This window comes from Hemibagrus wyckioides, linkage group LG06 (genome assembly GCF_019097595.1).
Source record: "Hemibagrus wyckioides isolate EC202008001 linkage group LG06, SWU_Hwy_1.0, whole genome shotgun sequence".
In the NCBI taxonomy this organism is placed as follows: domain Eukaryota; kingdom Metazoa; phylum Chordata; class Actinopteri; order Siluriformes; family Bagridae; genus Hemibagrus; species Hemibagrus wyckioides.
The window spans coordinates 9,980,214-9,999,122 of NC_080715.1; the positions used below are offsets into that span (position 1 = coordinate 9,980,214).

The following is an 18,909-nucleotide window of genomic DNA, read 5'->3' on the forward strand; positions in this document are numbered from 1 at the left end:
GCAGCCCGGGGTAATGGGAGAACTCCAGATTGAATGAAGAGAATTAAAATGTTAATAGTAATATTACAGTTTTTAATTATTATAAATTATTCCAAAAATTAAGCTTATATGCATAAAACTTCATTTGAAAAAAATGTGTCTACATGAGGTTCTGACACCAAAGTTGAGAATCTACTGCATGTCTGACAAGGATTATTAATCATCCTAGTAGTAGTAAGTAGTAGTAAGTGACTGAATCTCATTCATCTTGGGATTTCATTAGGAATGACCCCCATCAGTGAGGGGATAAAATATTATTATTCTCAAATACAGTGCTTTTGACTTACTGCTACTAGACTTTATGAACTCCATGTTGATGAAATCATAGCCTGTGAGACTGTATAAACACTAGATGGCATTTTTACGAGGCACAGTTTTTTATTATGATGTGATTTATGCTCTATATGTGTGCTTGTGTGTGTGTGTGTGTGTGTGTCAGGAATTGTGGCTGGAATGAAGAGGATCACTTGCGGTTCCTCCACATCGTAGGTCAATATTCTCCTGAGCTAAGAAACCACAGAGGGCTCTATATGGACATGCTCCAGAGAATTCTGCCACATGTCTCCAGAGCAGAACTGGTTAGTTACCACACACACACACACACACACAGACACACACACAGACACACACACACACACAGACACACACACAAACACACACACAGACACACACACACAGACACACACACACACCTCCAGCCACTTTCTATCTATCCATATCTAGTGTTTATTCGTCACACTTCCTCAGGTCTCTAGCAGACGTCTCAGCACATAGCTTCTTTCTTACCACAGCTTCCTCTCTGAGTACATGTCCATCTGTTTCTCTCTCTTTCAGTGAATTCTGCTCAAGGCTATATCCCGAAATTTTGGCCCAAAAAATGTCATAGCCTAGCATTTTTCTAACCTAAAATCACTTGAAGAAGGCCAGTTGTTGGGGTAAAATTGAATACACTGTTGTTCTTCAGTCATATGTATTTGTGAATAAAGCTCTTAAATGTGTATAAGTCATACTTTGAGAGAATTAGAAGGATGGGTGTATTCCATGTACCCCTCTAGAAATTAGAAATAGCCTTTATTTGTCACATATACATTACAACACAGTGAAATTGTTTCCTCACATATCCCATTCTTGGAGGTTGGGGTCCGAGCGCAGGGTCAGCCATGATACAGCACCCCCGGAGCAGAGAGGGTTAAGGGCCTTGCTCAAGGGCCCAACAGTGGCAACTTGGCAGTGCTGGGGCTTGAACCCCTGATCTTCCGCTTCTAGCTTTGTAGGTCTGATGTTTCCTGTATTGACTTAAGGTTCTCTCTAACTGATTTGTGCCATTTGTGCTTGGGCATTGGTCTATGGTTTCAGTCTTGATGGTGAGTACAAAAATTGTTCATGTTGTCTTTCAAGTTTAACAACAAGTAACTCCTTCTTCTAGAAAAGCCTAATCTTTGGCATAATGAATGAAGCCAACTAACTGAAGTCAAGGCTTGGCTTCGAAGAGGATTAGATGGTTTTTAGTCATGAATTTGACTTGAACTTGATCCGCTTTATACTTTAGTCTCGGCTAATCCTGGTCTGTCTCAAGACTCAAGAGATTGTTGTCCCAAAGTTAGAACAATCATCGTAAACGAAAAATAAAATGCAGCAATCACAATATTCTAAACAACTGCCAGAATCCAAAGAGTTGTATTTAAACAGTAGAGTAATCGGAACATTATACGAGGTTTGACACTAAGGTATGGGAAGACTTCAAAGTCATGATGCACATTTCGCCTTAATGTACTCTGAGGAACAGGAAGTACTCAGGAAGTGTCTATAAAGAACTCAGGGGAGGAGAATCTCTGCTAATGGGGATGTGTAGTGTCCCAGGCTAATAACAATAATTACTTTTTTAGTGTTTTTTTTCTTGTGTTGGAAAGCTGTATAAAAGTACAGAAGAACTGTTTATTGCTTTTAATAAGTTATACTTGTAGTTCTGAATTTGCATTATGGAGCCAGATATTTATAACTGTTTTAAACACAAATCAGCAACTTCCATTCTAATACATTTCACATGAAGAACGTTTCCTTCTTTGTATGTTGTAGCCTTCAAATATACATTATACATGTGGTTGATAAAGATTAGATTGTAAAGCTAGAGTGTGCAGTGTTTGTGTAGTGTTGAGTGTGTGGTGTTTGTGTAATACTGAGTGTGTAATATTGAGTGTGCAGTATTGAGTGTGCAGTATTGAGTGTGTAGTATTGAGTGTGTAGTATTAAGTGGGTTGTAATGAGTGTGTAGTATTGAGTGTGTAGTGTTATGTGGGTTATATTGAGTGTGCAGTATTGAGTGTGTAGTATTGAGTGTGTAGTATTGAGTGTGTAGTATTGAGTGGGTTGTAATGAGTATGTAGTATTGAGTGTGTAGTATTGAGTGTGCAATATTGAGTGTGCAATATTGAGTGTGCAATATTGAGTGTGCAGTATTGAGTGTGTAGTATTGAGTGTGTAGTATTGAGTGGGTTGTAATGAGTATGTAGTATTGAGTGTGTAGTATTGAGTGTGCAATATTGAGTGTGCAGTATTGAGTGTGTAGTATTGAGTGGGTAGTATTGAGTGGGTTGTAATGAGTATGTAGTATTGAGTGTGTAGTATTGAGTGTGCAATATTGAGTGTGCAATATTGAGTGTGCAGTATTGAGTGTGTAGTATTGAGTGTGTAGTATTGAGTGGGTTGTAATGAGTATGTAGTATTGAGTGTGTAGTGTTATGTGGGTTATATTGAGTGTGCAGTATTGAGTGTGTAGTATTGAGTGTGTAGTATTGAGTGGGTTGTAATGAGTATGTAGTATTGAGTGTGTAGTATTGAGTGTGCAATATTGAGTGTGCAGTATTGAGTGTGTAGTATTGAGTGTGTAGTATTGAGTGTGTAGTATTGAGTGTGTAGTATTAAGTGGGTTGTAATGAGTGTGTAGTATTGAGTGTGTAGTGTTATGTGGGTTATATTGAGTGTGCAGTATTGAGTGTGTAGTATTGAGTGTGTAGTATTGAGTGTGTAGTATTGAGTGGGTTGTAATGAGTATGTAGTATTGAGTGTGTAGTATTGAGTGTGTAGTATTGAGTGGGTTGTAATGAGTATGTAGTATTGAGTGTGTAGTATTGAGTGTGTAGTATTGAGTGTGTAGTATTAAGTGGGTTGTAATGAGTATGTAGTATTGAGTGTGTAGTATTGAGTGGGTTGTAATGAGTATGTAGTATTGAGTGTGTAGTATTGAGTGTGCAATATTGAGTGTGCAGTATTGAGTGTGTAGTATTGAGTGTGTAGTATTAAGTGGGTTGTAATGAGTATGTAGTATTGAGTGTGTAGTGTTATGTGGGTTTTATTGAGTGTGTAGTATTGAGTGTGCAGTATTGAGTGTGCAGTATTGAGTGTGTAGTATTAAGTGGGTTGTAATAAGTGTGTAGTATTGAATGTGCAGTATTGAGTGTGTAGTATTGAGTGTGTAGTATTAAGTGGGTTGTAATGAGTGTGTAGTATTGAGTGTGTAGTGTTATGTGGGTTATATTGAGTGTGCAGTATTGAGTGTGTAGTATTGAGTGTGTAGTATTGAGTGGGTTGTAATGAGTATGTAGTATTGAGTGTGTAGTATTATGTGGGTTATATTGAGTGTGTAGTATTGAGTGTGCAGTATTGAGTGTGTAGTATTGAGTGTGTAGTATTAAGTGTGTAGTATTGAGTGTGTAGTATTAAGTGGGTTGTAATGAGTGTGTAGTATTGAGTGTGTAGTGTTATGTGGGTTATATTGAGTGTGCAGTATTGAGTGTGTAGTATTGAGTGTGTAGTATTGAGTGGGTTGTAATGAGTATGTAGTATTGAGTGTGTAGTATTGAGTGTGCAATATTGAGTGTGCAGTATTGAGTGTGCAGTATTGAGTGTGTAGTATTGAGTGTGTAGTATTGAGTGGGTTGTAATGAGTATGTAATATTGAGTGTGTAGTATTGAGTGTGCAATATTGAGTGTGCAGTATTGAGTGTGTAGTATTGAGTGTGTAGTATTAAGTGGGTTGTAATGAGTATGTAGTATTGAGTGTGTAGTGTTATGTGGGTTATATTGAGTGTGTAGTATTGAGTGTGCAGTATTGAGTGTGCAGTATTGAGTGTGTAGTATTAAGTGGGTTGTAATGAGTGTGTAGTATTGAATGTGCAGTATTGAGTGTGTAGTATTGAGTGTGTAGTATTAAGTGGGTTGTAATGAGTGTGTAGTATTGAGTGTGTAATGTTATGTGGGTTATATTGAGTGTGCAGTATTGAGTGTGTAGTATTGAGTGTGTAGTATTGAGTGGGTTGTAATGAGTATGTAGTATTGAGTGTGTAGTATTATGTGGGTTATATTGAGTGTGTAGTATTGAGTGTGCAGTATTGAGTGTGTAGTATTGAGTGTGTAGTATTAAGTGTGTAGTATTGAGTGTGTAGTATTAAGTGGGTTGTAATGAGTGTGTAGTATTGAGTGTGTAGTGTTATGTGGGTTATATTGAGTGTGCAGTATTGAGTGTGTAGTATTGAGTGTGTAGTATTGAGTGGGTTGTAATGAGTATGTAGTATTGAGTGTGTAGTATTATGTGGGTTATATTGAGTGTGTAGTATTAAGTGTGCAGTATTGAGTGTGTAGTATTGAGTGTGTAGTATTAAGTGGGTTGTAATGAGTGTGTAGTATTGAGTGTGTAGTGTTATGTGGGTTATATTGAGTGTGTAGTATTGAGTGTGTAGTATTGAGTGTGCAGTATTGAGTGTGTAGTATTGAGTGGGTTGTAATGAGTATGTAGTATTGAGTGTGTAGTATTGAGTGTGCAATATTGAGTGTGCAGTATTGAGTGTGTAGTATTGAGTGTGTAGTATTAAGTGGGTTGTAATGAGTATGTAGTATTGAGTGTGTAGTGTTATGTGGGTTATATTGAGTGTGTAGTATTGAGTGTGCAGTATTGAGTGTGTAGTATTAAGTGGGTTGTAATGAGTGTGTAGTATTGAATGTGCAGTATTGAGTGTGTGGTATTGAGTGTGTAGTATTAAGTGGGTTGTAATGAGTGTGTAGTATTGAGTTTGTAGTATTGAGTTTGTAGTGTTGAATTTGTAGTGTTGAGTGTGCAGTATTGAGTTTGTAGTATTGAGTTTGTAGTATTGAGTTTGTAGTATTGAATTTGTAGTGTTGAGTGTGCAGTATTGAGTTTGTAGTATTGAGTGTGTAGTATTGAGTGTGCAGAATTGAGTGTGTGGTATTGAGTGTGTAGTATTAAGTGGGTTGTAATGAGTGTGTAGTATTCAGTGTGTAGTATTGAGTGTGTAGTATTCAGTGTGTAGTATTGAGTGTGTGGTATTGAGTGTGCAGTATTGAGTGTGTGGTATTGAGTGTGTAGTATTGAGTTTGTAGTATTGAGTGTGTAGTATTGAGTTTGTAGTATTGAGTTTGTAGTATTGAGTTTGTAGTATTGAATTTGTAGTGTTGAGTGTGCAGTATTAAGTGGGTTGTAATGAGTGTGTGGTATTGAGTGTGCAGAATTGAGTATGTAGTATTGAGTGTGTAGTATTAAGTGGGTTGTAATGAGTGTGTAGTATTCAGTGTGTAGTATTGAGTGTGTAGTATTCAGTGTGTAGTATTGAGTGTGTGGTATTGAGTGTGCAGTATTGAGTGTGTGGTATTGAGTGTGTAGTATTGAGTTTGTAGTATTGAGTGTGTAGTATTGAGTTTGTCGTATTGAGTTTGTAGTATTGAATTTGTAGTATTGAGTGTGTAGTATTGAGTTTGTCGTATTGAGTTTGTAGTATTGAATTTGTAGTGTTGAGTGTGCAGTATTGAGTTTGTAGTATTGAGTTTGTAGTATTGAATTTGTAGTGTTGAGTGTGCAGTATTGAGTTTGTAGTATTGAGTTTGTAGTATTGAGTGTGTAGTATTGAGTTTGTAGTATTGAGTGTGTAGTATTGAGTTTGTCGTATTGAGTTTGTAGTATTGAATTTGTAGTGTTGAGTGTGCAGTATTGAGTTTGTAGTATTGAGTTTGTAGTATTGAGTGTGTAGTATTGAGTTTGTAGTATTGAGTTTGTAGTATTGAGTTTGTAGTATTGAGTGTGTAGTATTGAGTTTGTAGTATTGAGTGTGTAGTATTGAGTTTGTGGTATTGAGTTTGTAGTATTGAATTTGTAGCGTTGAGTGTGCAGTATTGAGTTTGTAGTATTGAGTTTGTAGTGTTGAGTGTGTAGTTTTGAGTGTGCAGTGTTGAGTGTGTAGTATTGAGTGTGTGGTATTGAGTGTGTAGTATTGAGTTTGTAGTGTTGAGTGTGTAGTATTGAGTGTGTAGTGTTGAGTGTGTAGTGTTGAGTGTGTAGTGTTGAGTGTGCAGTGTTGAGTGTGCAGTATTGAGTTTGTAGTATTGAGTTTGTAGTGTTGAGTGTGTAGTGTTGAGTTTGTAGTGTTGAGTGTGTAGTGTTGAGTGTGTAGTGTTGAGTGTGTAGTATTGAGTGTGTAGTGTTGAGTGTGTAGTGTTGAGTGTGTAGTGTTGAGTGTGCAGTATTGAGTTTGTAGTATTGAGTTTGTAGTGTTGAGTGTGTAGTGTTGAGTGTGCAGTATTGAGTGTGTAGTATTGAGTTTGTAGTGTTGAGTGTGTAGTGTTGAGTGTGCAGTATTGAGTTTGTAGTATTGAGTTTGTAGTATTGAGTTTGTAGTGTTGAGTGTGTAGTATTGAGTGTGTAGTGTTGAGTGTGTAGTGTTGAGTTTGTAGTATTGAATTTGTAGTGTTGAGTGTGCAGTATTGAGTTTGTAGTGTTGAGTGTGTAGTGTTGAGTTTGTAGTGTTGAGTGTGTAGTGTTGAGTGTGTAGTGTTGAGTGTGCAGTGTTGAGTGTGCAGTATTGAGTTTGTAGTGTTGAGTGTGTAGTATTGAGTGTGTAGTGTGTAGTGTTGAGTGTGTAGTATTGAGTGTGTAGTGTGTAGTGTTGAGTGTGTAGTATTGAGTGTGTAGTGTGTAGTGTTGAGTGTGTAGTATTGAGTGTGTGGTGTGTAGTGTTGAGTGTGTAGTATTGAGTGTGTAGTGTGTAGTGTTGAGTGTGTAGTATTGAGTTTGTAGTATTGAATTTGTAGTGTTGAGTGTGTAGTGTTGAGTGTGTAGTGTTGAGTGTGTAGTGTTGAGTTTGTAGTATTGAATTTGTAGTGTTGAGTGTGTAGTGTTGAGTGTGTAGTGTTGAGTGTGCAGTGTTGAGTGTGTAGTGTTGAGTGTGCAGTATTGAGTGTGTAGTGTTGAGTGTGTAGTGTTGAGTGTGTAGTGTTGAGTGTGTAGTGTTGAGTGTGCAGTGTTGAGTGTGTAGTGTTGAGTGTGTAGTGTTGAGTTTGTGGTGTTGAGTTTGTAGTATTGAATTTGTAGTGTTGAGTGTGTAGTGTTGAGTGTGTAGTGTTGAGTTTGTAGTATTGAATTTGTAGTGTTGAGTGTGTAGTGTTGAGTGTGTAGTGTTGAGTGTGCAGTGTTGAGTGTGCAGTGTTGAGTGTGTAGTGTTGAGTGTGCAGTATTGAGTTTGTAGTGTTGAGTGTGTAGTGTTGAGTGTGCAGTATTGAGTTTGTAGTGTTGAGTGTGTAGTGTTGAGTGTGTAGTATTGAGTGTGCAGTGTTGAGTGTGTAGTGTTGAGTGTGTAGTGTTGAGTTTGTAGTATTGAATTTGTAGTGTTGAGTGTGTAGTGTTGAGTGTGTAGTGTTGAGTGTGCAGTGTTGAGTGTGCAGTGTTGAGTGTTGAGCCACGTGTTTTCATTCACCTGTCAGTACCTTCACTGAAGAAACTTCAGCACTTTATCCTTTTGATGTGATTTTCTGCAGCCCTCACACAAAGGTACATGTTTGTGTAACTTTGTGTATTTGTACTTCTGCATGTCTGTGTATTCCCAGAGGGCTTTGCCTTTTCCTTGCAGCCTAAAAAAAGTGAGGCTGGTGAAAGAACGAGTGTTTATAGGTATTATAAAATAAATGATTGCAGTAATTTACTTGTTTTGGGGGGATGTTTCACAGCATTACGTGTAAAGAAGAAAGAGAGAAGTATGATTTTTATTTTCCTTTTGATGAGCTAATTGCTGTGGTTGAAATAAGATAACAGCTTCCTTATTTTTTTAGTAATTGGGACACGTTTTATTGCTTTCATTGTCATCCTTCACCGCTCTGTTTAATTCAGCTCCTTTCTTTTTCTCTCTCCGTGTTTGTCTAAGTCACTTAGTGAACAACCAGGTCATCTCATCTATCACTCTACTTCTTCTTCTCTATCTTACACCCAAACAGCAGGGGACTATCGGTTCTTTCTGGCTCTGTATATCAGCTGCTCTTTCCATCAATCTTTCTTCTTTTGTTCATGTTTCCTTTCTTACTCAGATTGCGCTTGAAGTCTCAGTGTTACACTGCAGATATGATCTAAACTGAGTCCAATAGTCGTAATTGCTCTGCTGTTTCCTGATGAGGTTTGTGCTCTGTTTGAGAAACCTGACCTCATCTTTTTCTTTCTTTGTCTTTCATTCATTCAGGTAGTAATCACTCTTCTCTCATTTACACTATATTGCCAAAAATTTTGGGATGTCTGCCTTTACATGCACATGAATGTAATATGGAGATTCAGCTCTTCTGGGAAGGCTTTCCACAAGGTTTAATAGTGTGTCTATGGGAATTTTTGACCATTCCTCTAGAAGCACATTTGTGAGGTCGAGCACTGATGTTGGATGTGAAGGCAGAAGGTTTTCTATCAGGTTGAGGTCAGGACTCTGTGAAGTTCCTCCACACCAAACTTTCTTTAATCCATGTCTTTATGGACCTTGCTTTGTGCACTGGTGTGCGGTCATGTTGGAACAGGAAGGGGTCATCCCCAAACTGTTCCCACAAAGTTGGGAGCATGAAATTGTCCAAAATGTCTTGGTATGCTGAAGCATTAAGAGTTCCTTTCACTAGAACTAAGGGGCCGAGCCCAACCCCTGAAAAACAACACCTGAATTCAATGATTTGGAGGGGTGTCCCAAAACTTTTGGCAACATAGTATATTTCCCTTAAGCAATATTCTATCAATTTTCAAGACTAATCTCTATCTACCTAGTCTGTAGCTCTAGATCAACACAAACACACACAATCATTTAGACACATTTCCCTGTATTAAAAACAGAACAGAAAACCTGTTCATGTGAAACTAATTTAAGATTTTTATTTTTATTTTTTTGTGGCTGTCATCAACCGCCCCAGCCGCATTCCACTGTGTTTTCATAGTACATGGAAATGTGCTTAAACACTAGTCTGGTGTATTCCCACATAGACTGTAGATGTGGTTATATTGAGGTAGAATATTCCTTAGAGTTTCTGTTTGAACACCAAGGCGTTTCTCACACAGCACACCACAGCGTTTCTCTCACTGGTGAGACTTATCAGCCTGGAGGAAGCAAAACAAGGAACATGACACGTTGAGGAAAAACTCCGGCTGTGTTTCTGCAATCAGATATGCGAGCATGATGCTCACACAGACTCACACTGGCTTTTTAATGATAGCTAGGCTGATTTGTTTGGCTTCATGATAAAACTGCATACTAATGCATAGTATGTCTTAATTTGTCATGGTCACAGCTCACACTGGGTTTAGTGGGATTGAAATGCTTGGGGTAGTTCTGCTAACGTAGGAAAAACACACACACAGAAGAATACACAATGAAAATCTACATAGAAGAATACACAAGAATATAAGATACACTGACCAGGCATAACATTATGACCACCTGCCTAATATTGTGTTGGTCACCCTTTTGCTGCCAAAACAGTCCTGACCCATCATGCACCGTGTATTCTGACACCTTTCTATCAGAACCAGCAATGTGAGCAACAGTAGCTTAACTGTTGGATACTGACCACTGCAGACTGGGAACACCCCACAAGAGCTGCAGTTTTGGAGATGCTCTGATCCAGTGGTCTAGCCATCACAATTTGGCCCTTCGTAAAACTCGCTCAAATCCTTAAATTTGTCCATTTTTCCTGCTTCTAACACATCAACTTTGAGGACAAAATGTTGACTTGCTGCCTAATATATCCCACCCACTAACAGGTACCATGATGAGGAGATAATCAGTCTTATTCACTTTACCTGCTCATAATGTTATGCCTGATATGGAAATGTACAGATTTAAAAAGATAAGTAATCTTAAATAAATGTACATATGTATAAATATACAGTGTACAGTCCTAAAAATGACAGGTGATACACATATAACAAGAGAGTAATAATTCCAAGTGGGCATTAAGATGTGGTTATACAGTATGAATAGGAATATAGTGAATTCATACAAATAGCAGCAGTAAAGGAGAAGGTTTGAGAGAATTATTTGCCTGACGTGGTAAATATCAGAGGCACACACACACACACACATTCACATGCACACACACAAATAGAAACACACACAAGATACCCATGGCATACACACACACACACACATTCACATGCACACATACAAATAGAAACACACACACAAACATACCCATGACATACACACAAACACAGACAGAAACAGAAACATGCACACACAAATATAAAAACACACAAAAATGCACATGACACACACACATTCACATGCACACACACAAACACACACACACAAACACACACACACAAACAAATAGAAACACACAAACACACACAATTATACACTTGCTGCTGTAGCTTCACCTCTTGGTAATGGTGCGTAGTATTAAAGGTGGGATCCGTTTTTCTAAACATCATTTTTACACTGTAATATTTTCTGAGCCTCTTTATAAATTCCAGCAGCTTTAATAAAATATATGTTTAGGGAGTAAACTCTGGTCTCTGTGGTGTCCCACACTCAATAAGCAGCAGAAAAACAAATGATGTAGACTTCTCAAGTGTTTGCACTAGCATCCATGCCTTCTCGCCTGAGCAACATGCGTGTGTGTGTGTGTATTCCAGGAGTGTCTTTGGAGACAACACTGAAGAGTAAAAACACTGAGAAGCTCTGTTTTATTTGTGCTTTGAGTTTTAGAGCAGCAAGGGAATTTAGGTAACTTTTGCCTTTAAGGAGAGTGATTAGACACAATCTATACACCGACCAGGCATAACATTATGACCACCTGCCTAATATTGTGTTGGTCCCCCTTTTGCTGCTAAAACAGCCCTGACCAGTGATGCACTGTGTATTCTGACCCCTTTCTACCAGAACCAGCATTAATGTCTTCAGCAATCTGAGCAACAGTAGCTGGTCTGTTGGATCGGATCACACGGGCCAGCCTTCGCTCCCCACGTGCATCAATGAGCCTTGGCCGCTCATGACCCTGTCTCCGGTTCACCACTGTTCCTTCCTTGGACCACTTTTGATAGATACTGACCACTGCAGACCGGGAACACCCCACAAGAGCTGCAGTTTTGGAGACGCTCTGATCCAGTGGTCTAGCCATCACAGTTTGTCCGTTCATCAAACTCGCTCAAATCCTTACGCTTGTCCATTTTTCCTGTTTCTAACACATCAACTTTGAGGACAAAATGTTGACTTGCTGCCTAATATCTCCCACCCACTAACAGGTGCCATGATGAGGAGATCATCAGCCTTATTCACCTCACCTGGTCATAATGTTATGCCTGATCGGTGTATTTACGCTGTTTTTTTTTTTTTTTTGCTTTAGTTCCTTATAATGAGTGTCAAATTCTTTAATGCATGATGGCTCCTGCACACAGAGTCCACTGATTCATCTTTGCTACTAAATGAGATAAGGAAGCAAAAAAGATTCGCAGGAAGATGAATTAGTCAAATATAATTACACACCTAGCACAGTGAGTTCACATAAGCCTAATGGATAAAGCTGCTGCATCATGCAGTTCCACTCTTAGGCATAGTTACACTTTCTTTTTATTATTCTATTCCTTTTTTCTCTTTTTTTTGATGTACACTGCTCAGTCGAAATTAGAAACTATTGTCAGTGTGTCAGTGAGAACAGCCCGTTTTCAGAAATATTCAGTTGTTCAAATATCTGGGATATTATATGCTGATGGAGCTGCAAAAATATTGAATTTATAATATTAATCTGGAGTTCAGAAAATCAGAACAAGTGAACAGAAAAGATTTCACTGTTTCTTTTGAGAGAACTCTGAAAGTTCAAATCCTGTTGTTGCATCATTGCAGCACATTTGTGAGGTCAGGCACTGATGTTGGACGAGAAGGCCTGGCTCGCAGTCTCCGCTCTCTAATTGACTAAATTAGAGAGTTAATGTGGGAAAATTTGCTGGAATTGGTGTATATACAGTACAGATATCTTGCTGTATTGTTAAATAAAGCTCAGGATTCAGGTGCCAGTCTCAGATCATAACTCTTAGCGCACCACACAACATGACTTGCTTTATTATGCATACGGATCTGAATCACATTTCATTTAACAACTATGTAAAAGAAAATTTGAGTCAAATGTGACTAGGTCATCATCTTCTATTGCTCCATGGTTCAGTCCTAATGCTCACACACTCATCGTGCTTTTGGTGTTGGTCAGGGGTCAGCTGAGACACACGGTCTGCAGCTACACAGCCTCATACACAGCAAGCTTCAATACATGGTGTGCTTGGACACCTTTCTACTATAGTCAGCATTAAAGTTTAAAGCAATTTGTGCTGCAGTAGCTCTTCTGTGGGATCGGACCATACAGCTTAGCCTTTGCTTCCCGTGGGCATCAGTGAGCCTTGGGTGCCCGGGACCCTGTTGCTGGTTCACCGTCATCCTTTCTGGGACCACTATTGGTAGATACTAACTGCTGAATACTGGGAACACACCACAAGACCTGCTGTTTTGGAGACCCAGTCTTCTAGCCATCACAATTTGTCCATCTTCAAATCCTTACACTTGCCCATTTTTCCTGCTTCTAACACATCTGTTCATTTCCTGCATAATTTATCCCATGCCTCACTTAACGTAGCAGTGAAACTTTCACAGGAAGAAGCCATTAAACTGTACTGACAATAAACAATCACACTGTTGTGTGTCATATACATTTAACTTGAATAGCCGTTAACCCACAGATCTCTTTAGTTTTTGCTTCTGGGCAGCAAGTTTACAAAATATAGAGCAGATGGACAGTTATTGTAGCCTTAGAGGCTAATTCTAGCATTCTTCAGTGACTGTTTTGTGCTTGTTAGGAAGGGATGAGTCTTATGTCTATCCCAAGAAAACTTGGGATGAGACAGGGATACACATGCATTGCCGTTGCAGGCCAGCATGCACACACACATTGACATTCTCATTCACACCTAGGGCCAGTTCAGCATAGTTGATTCACCTGCTGCCATGTTTTTGGCCAGAGGAACGTGGATGTGAGGAGAATATTCAAGAGACTACACAGCCATTAAAAAGAGATCGAACTCAGGATTGAACCAGGGACCCTGGAGTGACAGCAGTGTAAGACCGTGGCATCTTCTAAGACTAGCGGTAACATTTGTAAGAGTACTTCTCAGTCTGAGACTTGGAGCTAGATCCAAAAAGGATATATACAATGTTCTGCAGGAAAATCTCAGAGGGCAGCTGCCTTCCAAATGAAGCTTTGAAAAAATGCCGTCTACCTTGGGAGCCGAGATCAGATTGGAACGCAATGAAAGAAAGACTTTAAAATATGGTAAGATACCTACACACCAGCCAGGGAAGACAGTCTGTTCTCCTGCTGAATCTGAAGCCTGCTGTAGGATCGACTGAACGTTCAGTGTACCTTCTAAGCATGTGTTAAATGAAATCCAGGTGTGTACAGAAAGCTGTGCGATTTAGATTATAAGTGTGTGTTGATCATTTGAAGTACATGACCTAGGATGAGTTTACCTGTAATTCATGTCACAATTCAGCCTCTGTGTGTGGTTGTTTTTATTGCTCTCACCTTCAGATAGGTGATTTTAACAATTCAACAACAATCAGATTATAAAGCAGGGGCCATAAAAGAATGACACGCAGATGGGAAGCATTATTGATGCACCCGGCTCGGCCTGCCTCTGAACTGCTGCCCGCTCGGCACTTTGAAGTCAGATAAATGTTCTCCACCATAAAAGTTTCCGAGCCCAATTTAGGCCTACCTGGAGCTGGTGAGTTTCTCACCCGTTATTTCACAGCTTGAAAATAGAGATTGTTAAAGAGTTGAAAACATTGTGAGAAGCCCTTTCTCTCTTTCTTGCTGCTTTCTGTGTTAGCTTTGATTTCCTGTTTTCAAGTCCTTGAGGGGGAAAAAAAACAAAAAATGAATAGCTGCCTGAAATGAATTGTTGACAATGACTCACTTCAAAGGCTCGAACTGTGTTCTTGGCCCAAGCACTCTCTCTGGGAAATAATTGGAGATGGGCATTTTAGTGAATGTTGCTAAATGAATGTATTTGTGGTAAAACAGTCTCTTTCTAAAGGCGTCCACAGACAAAATAGCATACAGGAGTTGGACAAACGCATGGTTTTAGACCGCGGTAATTTAATAGAATGGTGTAGGGCCTCCTTTTGAGGCATCAGTTCATCTTGAGAAAGACAGATACAAGTCCTGCACAGATTGTGTGAACCAATTGGGTGCTCATGGTCCTCCAGAATGCTTCAGTAGTCTTTGGTAGTGACACTCAAGTAGTAGGTCTAGTGATATCGCAATCCAGGTGGTGAGCTTCTTTGGGGTTTCTTCACAATGTAACATTCCAGGATGTCCAGAGAGAGTGAAGGTGGACTCATCAGAGAACAATACATGTTTCACAGCCCAAGATCTACTGCTGGCTGTTGAAACCGACGTTTGTCATTGGCACGAGTGACCAATGTTTTCTCTATAGCAGCCCAACAATGAATATTGACCCTGTGGAACTCCTTTGAGGTGTGCATTTAATTCTGGATGGAGTTAGACAGCTGTGGTTTTATGTTTTTTGGATACACTTCGGACGTCCCTTTCAGACAGCTTCCTCTTGAGACAGTTGGATGTGGTTTGTCCCTCGTGGTGGAATGCCGACATTATTCTGGATACCGTGGCTCTGGATACACCACAAAGACTTGCTGTCCTGGTCACAGACATGCCAGTGAGCCTCAGACCAACAATTTGTCCTCTTTTGAACTCCCATTATATCGTGTGGATTGTTTTATATACAACTCTCGCTTTTGCTCTGATAATTAATCTTCACACTCTGCTTTTACTTATGAAATGTGAAATCAGTGATGATTGCCCACCAGGCTGCAAACATATAGGCGTGAATCCTCCAGAACTTTATCCCCTGTACGTACTTATGCTTTAATAAAACTAGAGATGGTGGACTACTAAACTATTTATAGAGGTTTGTGGTATCAGTCCTAAAGCTTTTATTAGCCACTGCAAACAGTGTTATACTGTAGGTGTAAAGCAGAGCATTTAGATCTGAAACCTTTAAGAAAACACTTAGATTTAAGACTCTGGATGATTTGTAGTAAATGTTTAAAAGCATTTTCTTAAGAAATGTAAAAGAATCAGCTGTATTTTTTCTGTTGAGGCCAACATATCATTATTATTACTATATAAAACATATGCTGTAATATTTCATATAAACATCAGTCTTACGTTTACAGTCTAAAATTCACTGTGACCTGCAACATGATTTTATGTACTTTAATTATTCATTCATTTCTTCATTCATTTCTCTTCAGTAAGCACTTTATTGGAGTCTATTCTGGGAACACTGGGTGTATAGTGGGAATACACTGTTGGTGGTCCAGTGCAGGGTTTCATGCACACACACATTCATGACATGGGCAATTTAAAGTCATTAATCTATCCACTTGTGGTGAGTTAACCATGGACTGTAATACATTACATCATAAGCTCCTCGTTCGTGTTTTGCATAATGTCTTTATTAGATTTTTTTTTTTTATTAAAAGAATATAACACTAATCATGTGCATAATGAGCAGTCTCCCATGTAGATGTAACAGATAGCAGGTTTATAAAGTACAGTGAAAGAAATAGCTGCCTTTTATGCATGATTAAATGATAACTGTGGAATTAAATTATTTTGTTCCTCAAGTGGTTAGATAACTCTAATATGATTTAGAGCATTATATCATTATTAAGCAAATATCCTCAGAATTTCATTTTAGCCATAACTGTTCAGCTGCACTGTAACCTGGTTGTCTTTTTTTAACACAACTTGTTTAATTAAATCCTGTGTAATAAATAGCAAATGAGTTAATAATAGCTCATGAAAGTTGGTTTGCAAATTCTTTTGAGTCGTGTTACTCTTGATTAGAATTTACATCTAAATTACAAAGACGTCTTCCTGGAGCACATTGATTTTGGATGAATTCCAATATAATATAGAGAGATGAAATTCTGAGCAGCTTATGAAAGATTTATCAATAATCAAAACATAGAGCTCTAACTTTAAGTATGACATATATTCTTTGCTATGAAGTAACTTGTAAGTAAATATATTAGTAAAAACTGTGACCTCTTGACATTTCTGGCCTTTGGTAGATGATCTTATCCAGAATGACTTACATTTTATTTCATTTATTATACAACGGAGCAATTAAGGGTTGCTCAAGGGCCCAGCAGTGGCAGCTTTTGGTGGACCTGGGATTCAAACTCACAATCTTTCAGTCAGTAGTCTAACACTTTTACTACTAAGCTACCAAAATTTTCACCACAGTTTGTAAAAATGACTCTTTAGGTCACAGTTTCAGTGCTACATGAGCCTCAGACAGAGGGTCTGTGCTATTCTGCCCCCTAGTGCTCAGTGCATGAGGTGTCTTTGTCCTGTCAACCACATCAAGCCAACTTTCATCCAGAGCGACGGATTCTTCCATGTCTAGAAGGCACTGGGGTTCATAAATTCCACAGTTTGCCTGTTTTCATCATCCACTCAGGGACAATGATATAATGATTACTGTAGCTAATTTACTCATGTCTACATCTAACCCGAACCTTAATCTCAGTATCCAAAAGGAAGCATTGAGGCTCTTGAAGTTGGTTTTGAACCTATTTAAAAAAAAAAGCTTTCAGTTTTCCTCATTGGAACCTTCCAAATGTCCCAATTTTTTATATATTTTTATAAACATTTTAATTCTAATGGTTTTATTCAAGGGGCTAGGCCTATTTTTAAACACATTGTTTCACACACCTGGCACACAAGGTTCTAGCAAACCAAGACAAATGTCCAAACACAATGATATAGACCCAGCAGACCCCCTACACACACAGTCCTACACAAACACACACACACACAAAACCTGACAAATCTGTTACACTTTCTGAGTGTCTCTGACGCAGAGCAGGTGATGATGATGATAGATATCTTTGTGCCATCTTGGGGCCTGCACTAATATTCATTCTTTTGCTCTGGTGAGTGTGAAGGTGTGTTACTTTTAAAACTGTTTCTGTCTTAATGAAGCCAGGCAGCTGCATAATGTCTCCTGTCCTGCAGTTCTGCACTAATGCCTTCTACTTTTACTCCTACTTTTACTCTTCCAACTCCTCTTGCATTGCTATAATAATGCCATCTTCACTTTGCATGCTTGCCTGCTTTACTTCTACAGTATCCAAGACACACACACACACACACACACACACACCATCTTCCCTCCTTGACTTCTATACATTTCACCTGTCTTTTTTAACCTGTTCACTACTTGTTGTAATCAAGGCACTTCCAGCAAGTCGAAGTTTAGACTAAGTCAGCTCACTCATGTCTAAGCAGAAGTCTCACTGTCACTTCCAAGCTGGCTTTAAGTCATCTTACTATCAAATCCAAGTTGATTCTAAGTCATCTCACCCTCACACCCAAGTTGCGTTATAAGATTATAAACTGTTAGTTATCTCTCCCTTATGTTCATGTCGTGTCTAATTCCTTAAGTCATCTCAGGTCATACTCACACCCAGATTGAGTTTGTCATTTTTCTTCACATCCAAGTGTCAACTCTGTATCTAAATCATGTCATCTTTCACTCATGTCCACACTGAATTTAAGAAGTCTCTCCCTCATGTTCAAGTTGAGTCTAATTCATCTCACTTGAGCATCCAAGTAAAGTTTAGGCAGTGGTGGGCCGTCAGGGCCAGCAAGGCCTTCTCTCCTGGCCTAAACAGCAGTGATCTGAATCACTGACTTGCATTTTAATATATTTAATATATTTTTCCATGAATGTGTATTAAATTATTCCCAATAGTCTATTCTCTACATTTCATAGCTTTTCTCTTGGTTGCGTTGCTTCCAGTAGTGTATATTTATGGTAAGAGTATTTATCCAATCATATTTCAGCTAGTGGCTGACATCATGCGTTGCCAGAATGAAAGAAATCTGCCTTAAGGCCTTCAGAATCAATAGTGCAGGCGCCCGGAGCTTAAAATAAGTGGCAATGAAATTGTTACATTAACCAATCAGATTTCATCAGTTGGTGTCACTGGGGCCATCTAGCAGGCATACGATTACGTCAGCAATTTTCTGTCCATTGATTGGATAATTGGAGTAGTCAGAGGCAGCGAACCGCACATATAAATTGTTTCTATATTCTCTGTGTCTCATTTCGGATGCTGCGTCCTCCGGAGATTGCAGTTTGCTGCATACTTCATCAAGAATGTCTTTTTTGAGAAAAGTAACCTTAATAAAATTGACTATCCCTTGTGAGGTGTGAAATACTGTAGACTAATTTCTTTTTTACTTTGCAGTTTAACGGTTGATTAGTATCTATTGCCGTGGAGTCACAATGATGGTATAGAGGTGGATTAATTCAGGAAGGACACCAGTGAAGGCCTTGGTGTGAAATGCACGGCCTGCCATTGAGTTTAGGTGATATCTCCCTCATCTCCAAGTTGAATCCAAAGCCCTAAAGTTACTCATTAGATGTCATTTACAAACTATAATGTTTTTGGAATATACAAACCTAAGTATTCACCTGGGGGA

General features: G+C 38.8%; 1 protein-coding gene across 1 annotated transcript in view; it reads left to right on the forward strand.

The window, feature by feature from the left end:
* The window catches only part of LOC131354002 (coiled-coil domain-containing protein 148-like), a 96,998-nt gene that overhangs the window by 47,485 nt on the left and 30,604 nt on the right, over nt 1-18,909 (forward strand). Inside the window, exon 9 of the mRNA XM_058391204.1 lies at nt 479-617. Coding sequence (XP_058247187.1) covers nt 479-617 — 139 coding nt within the window. The remainder of the gene's footprint in view (nt 1-478; nt 618-18,909) is intronic.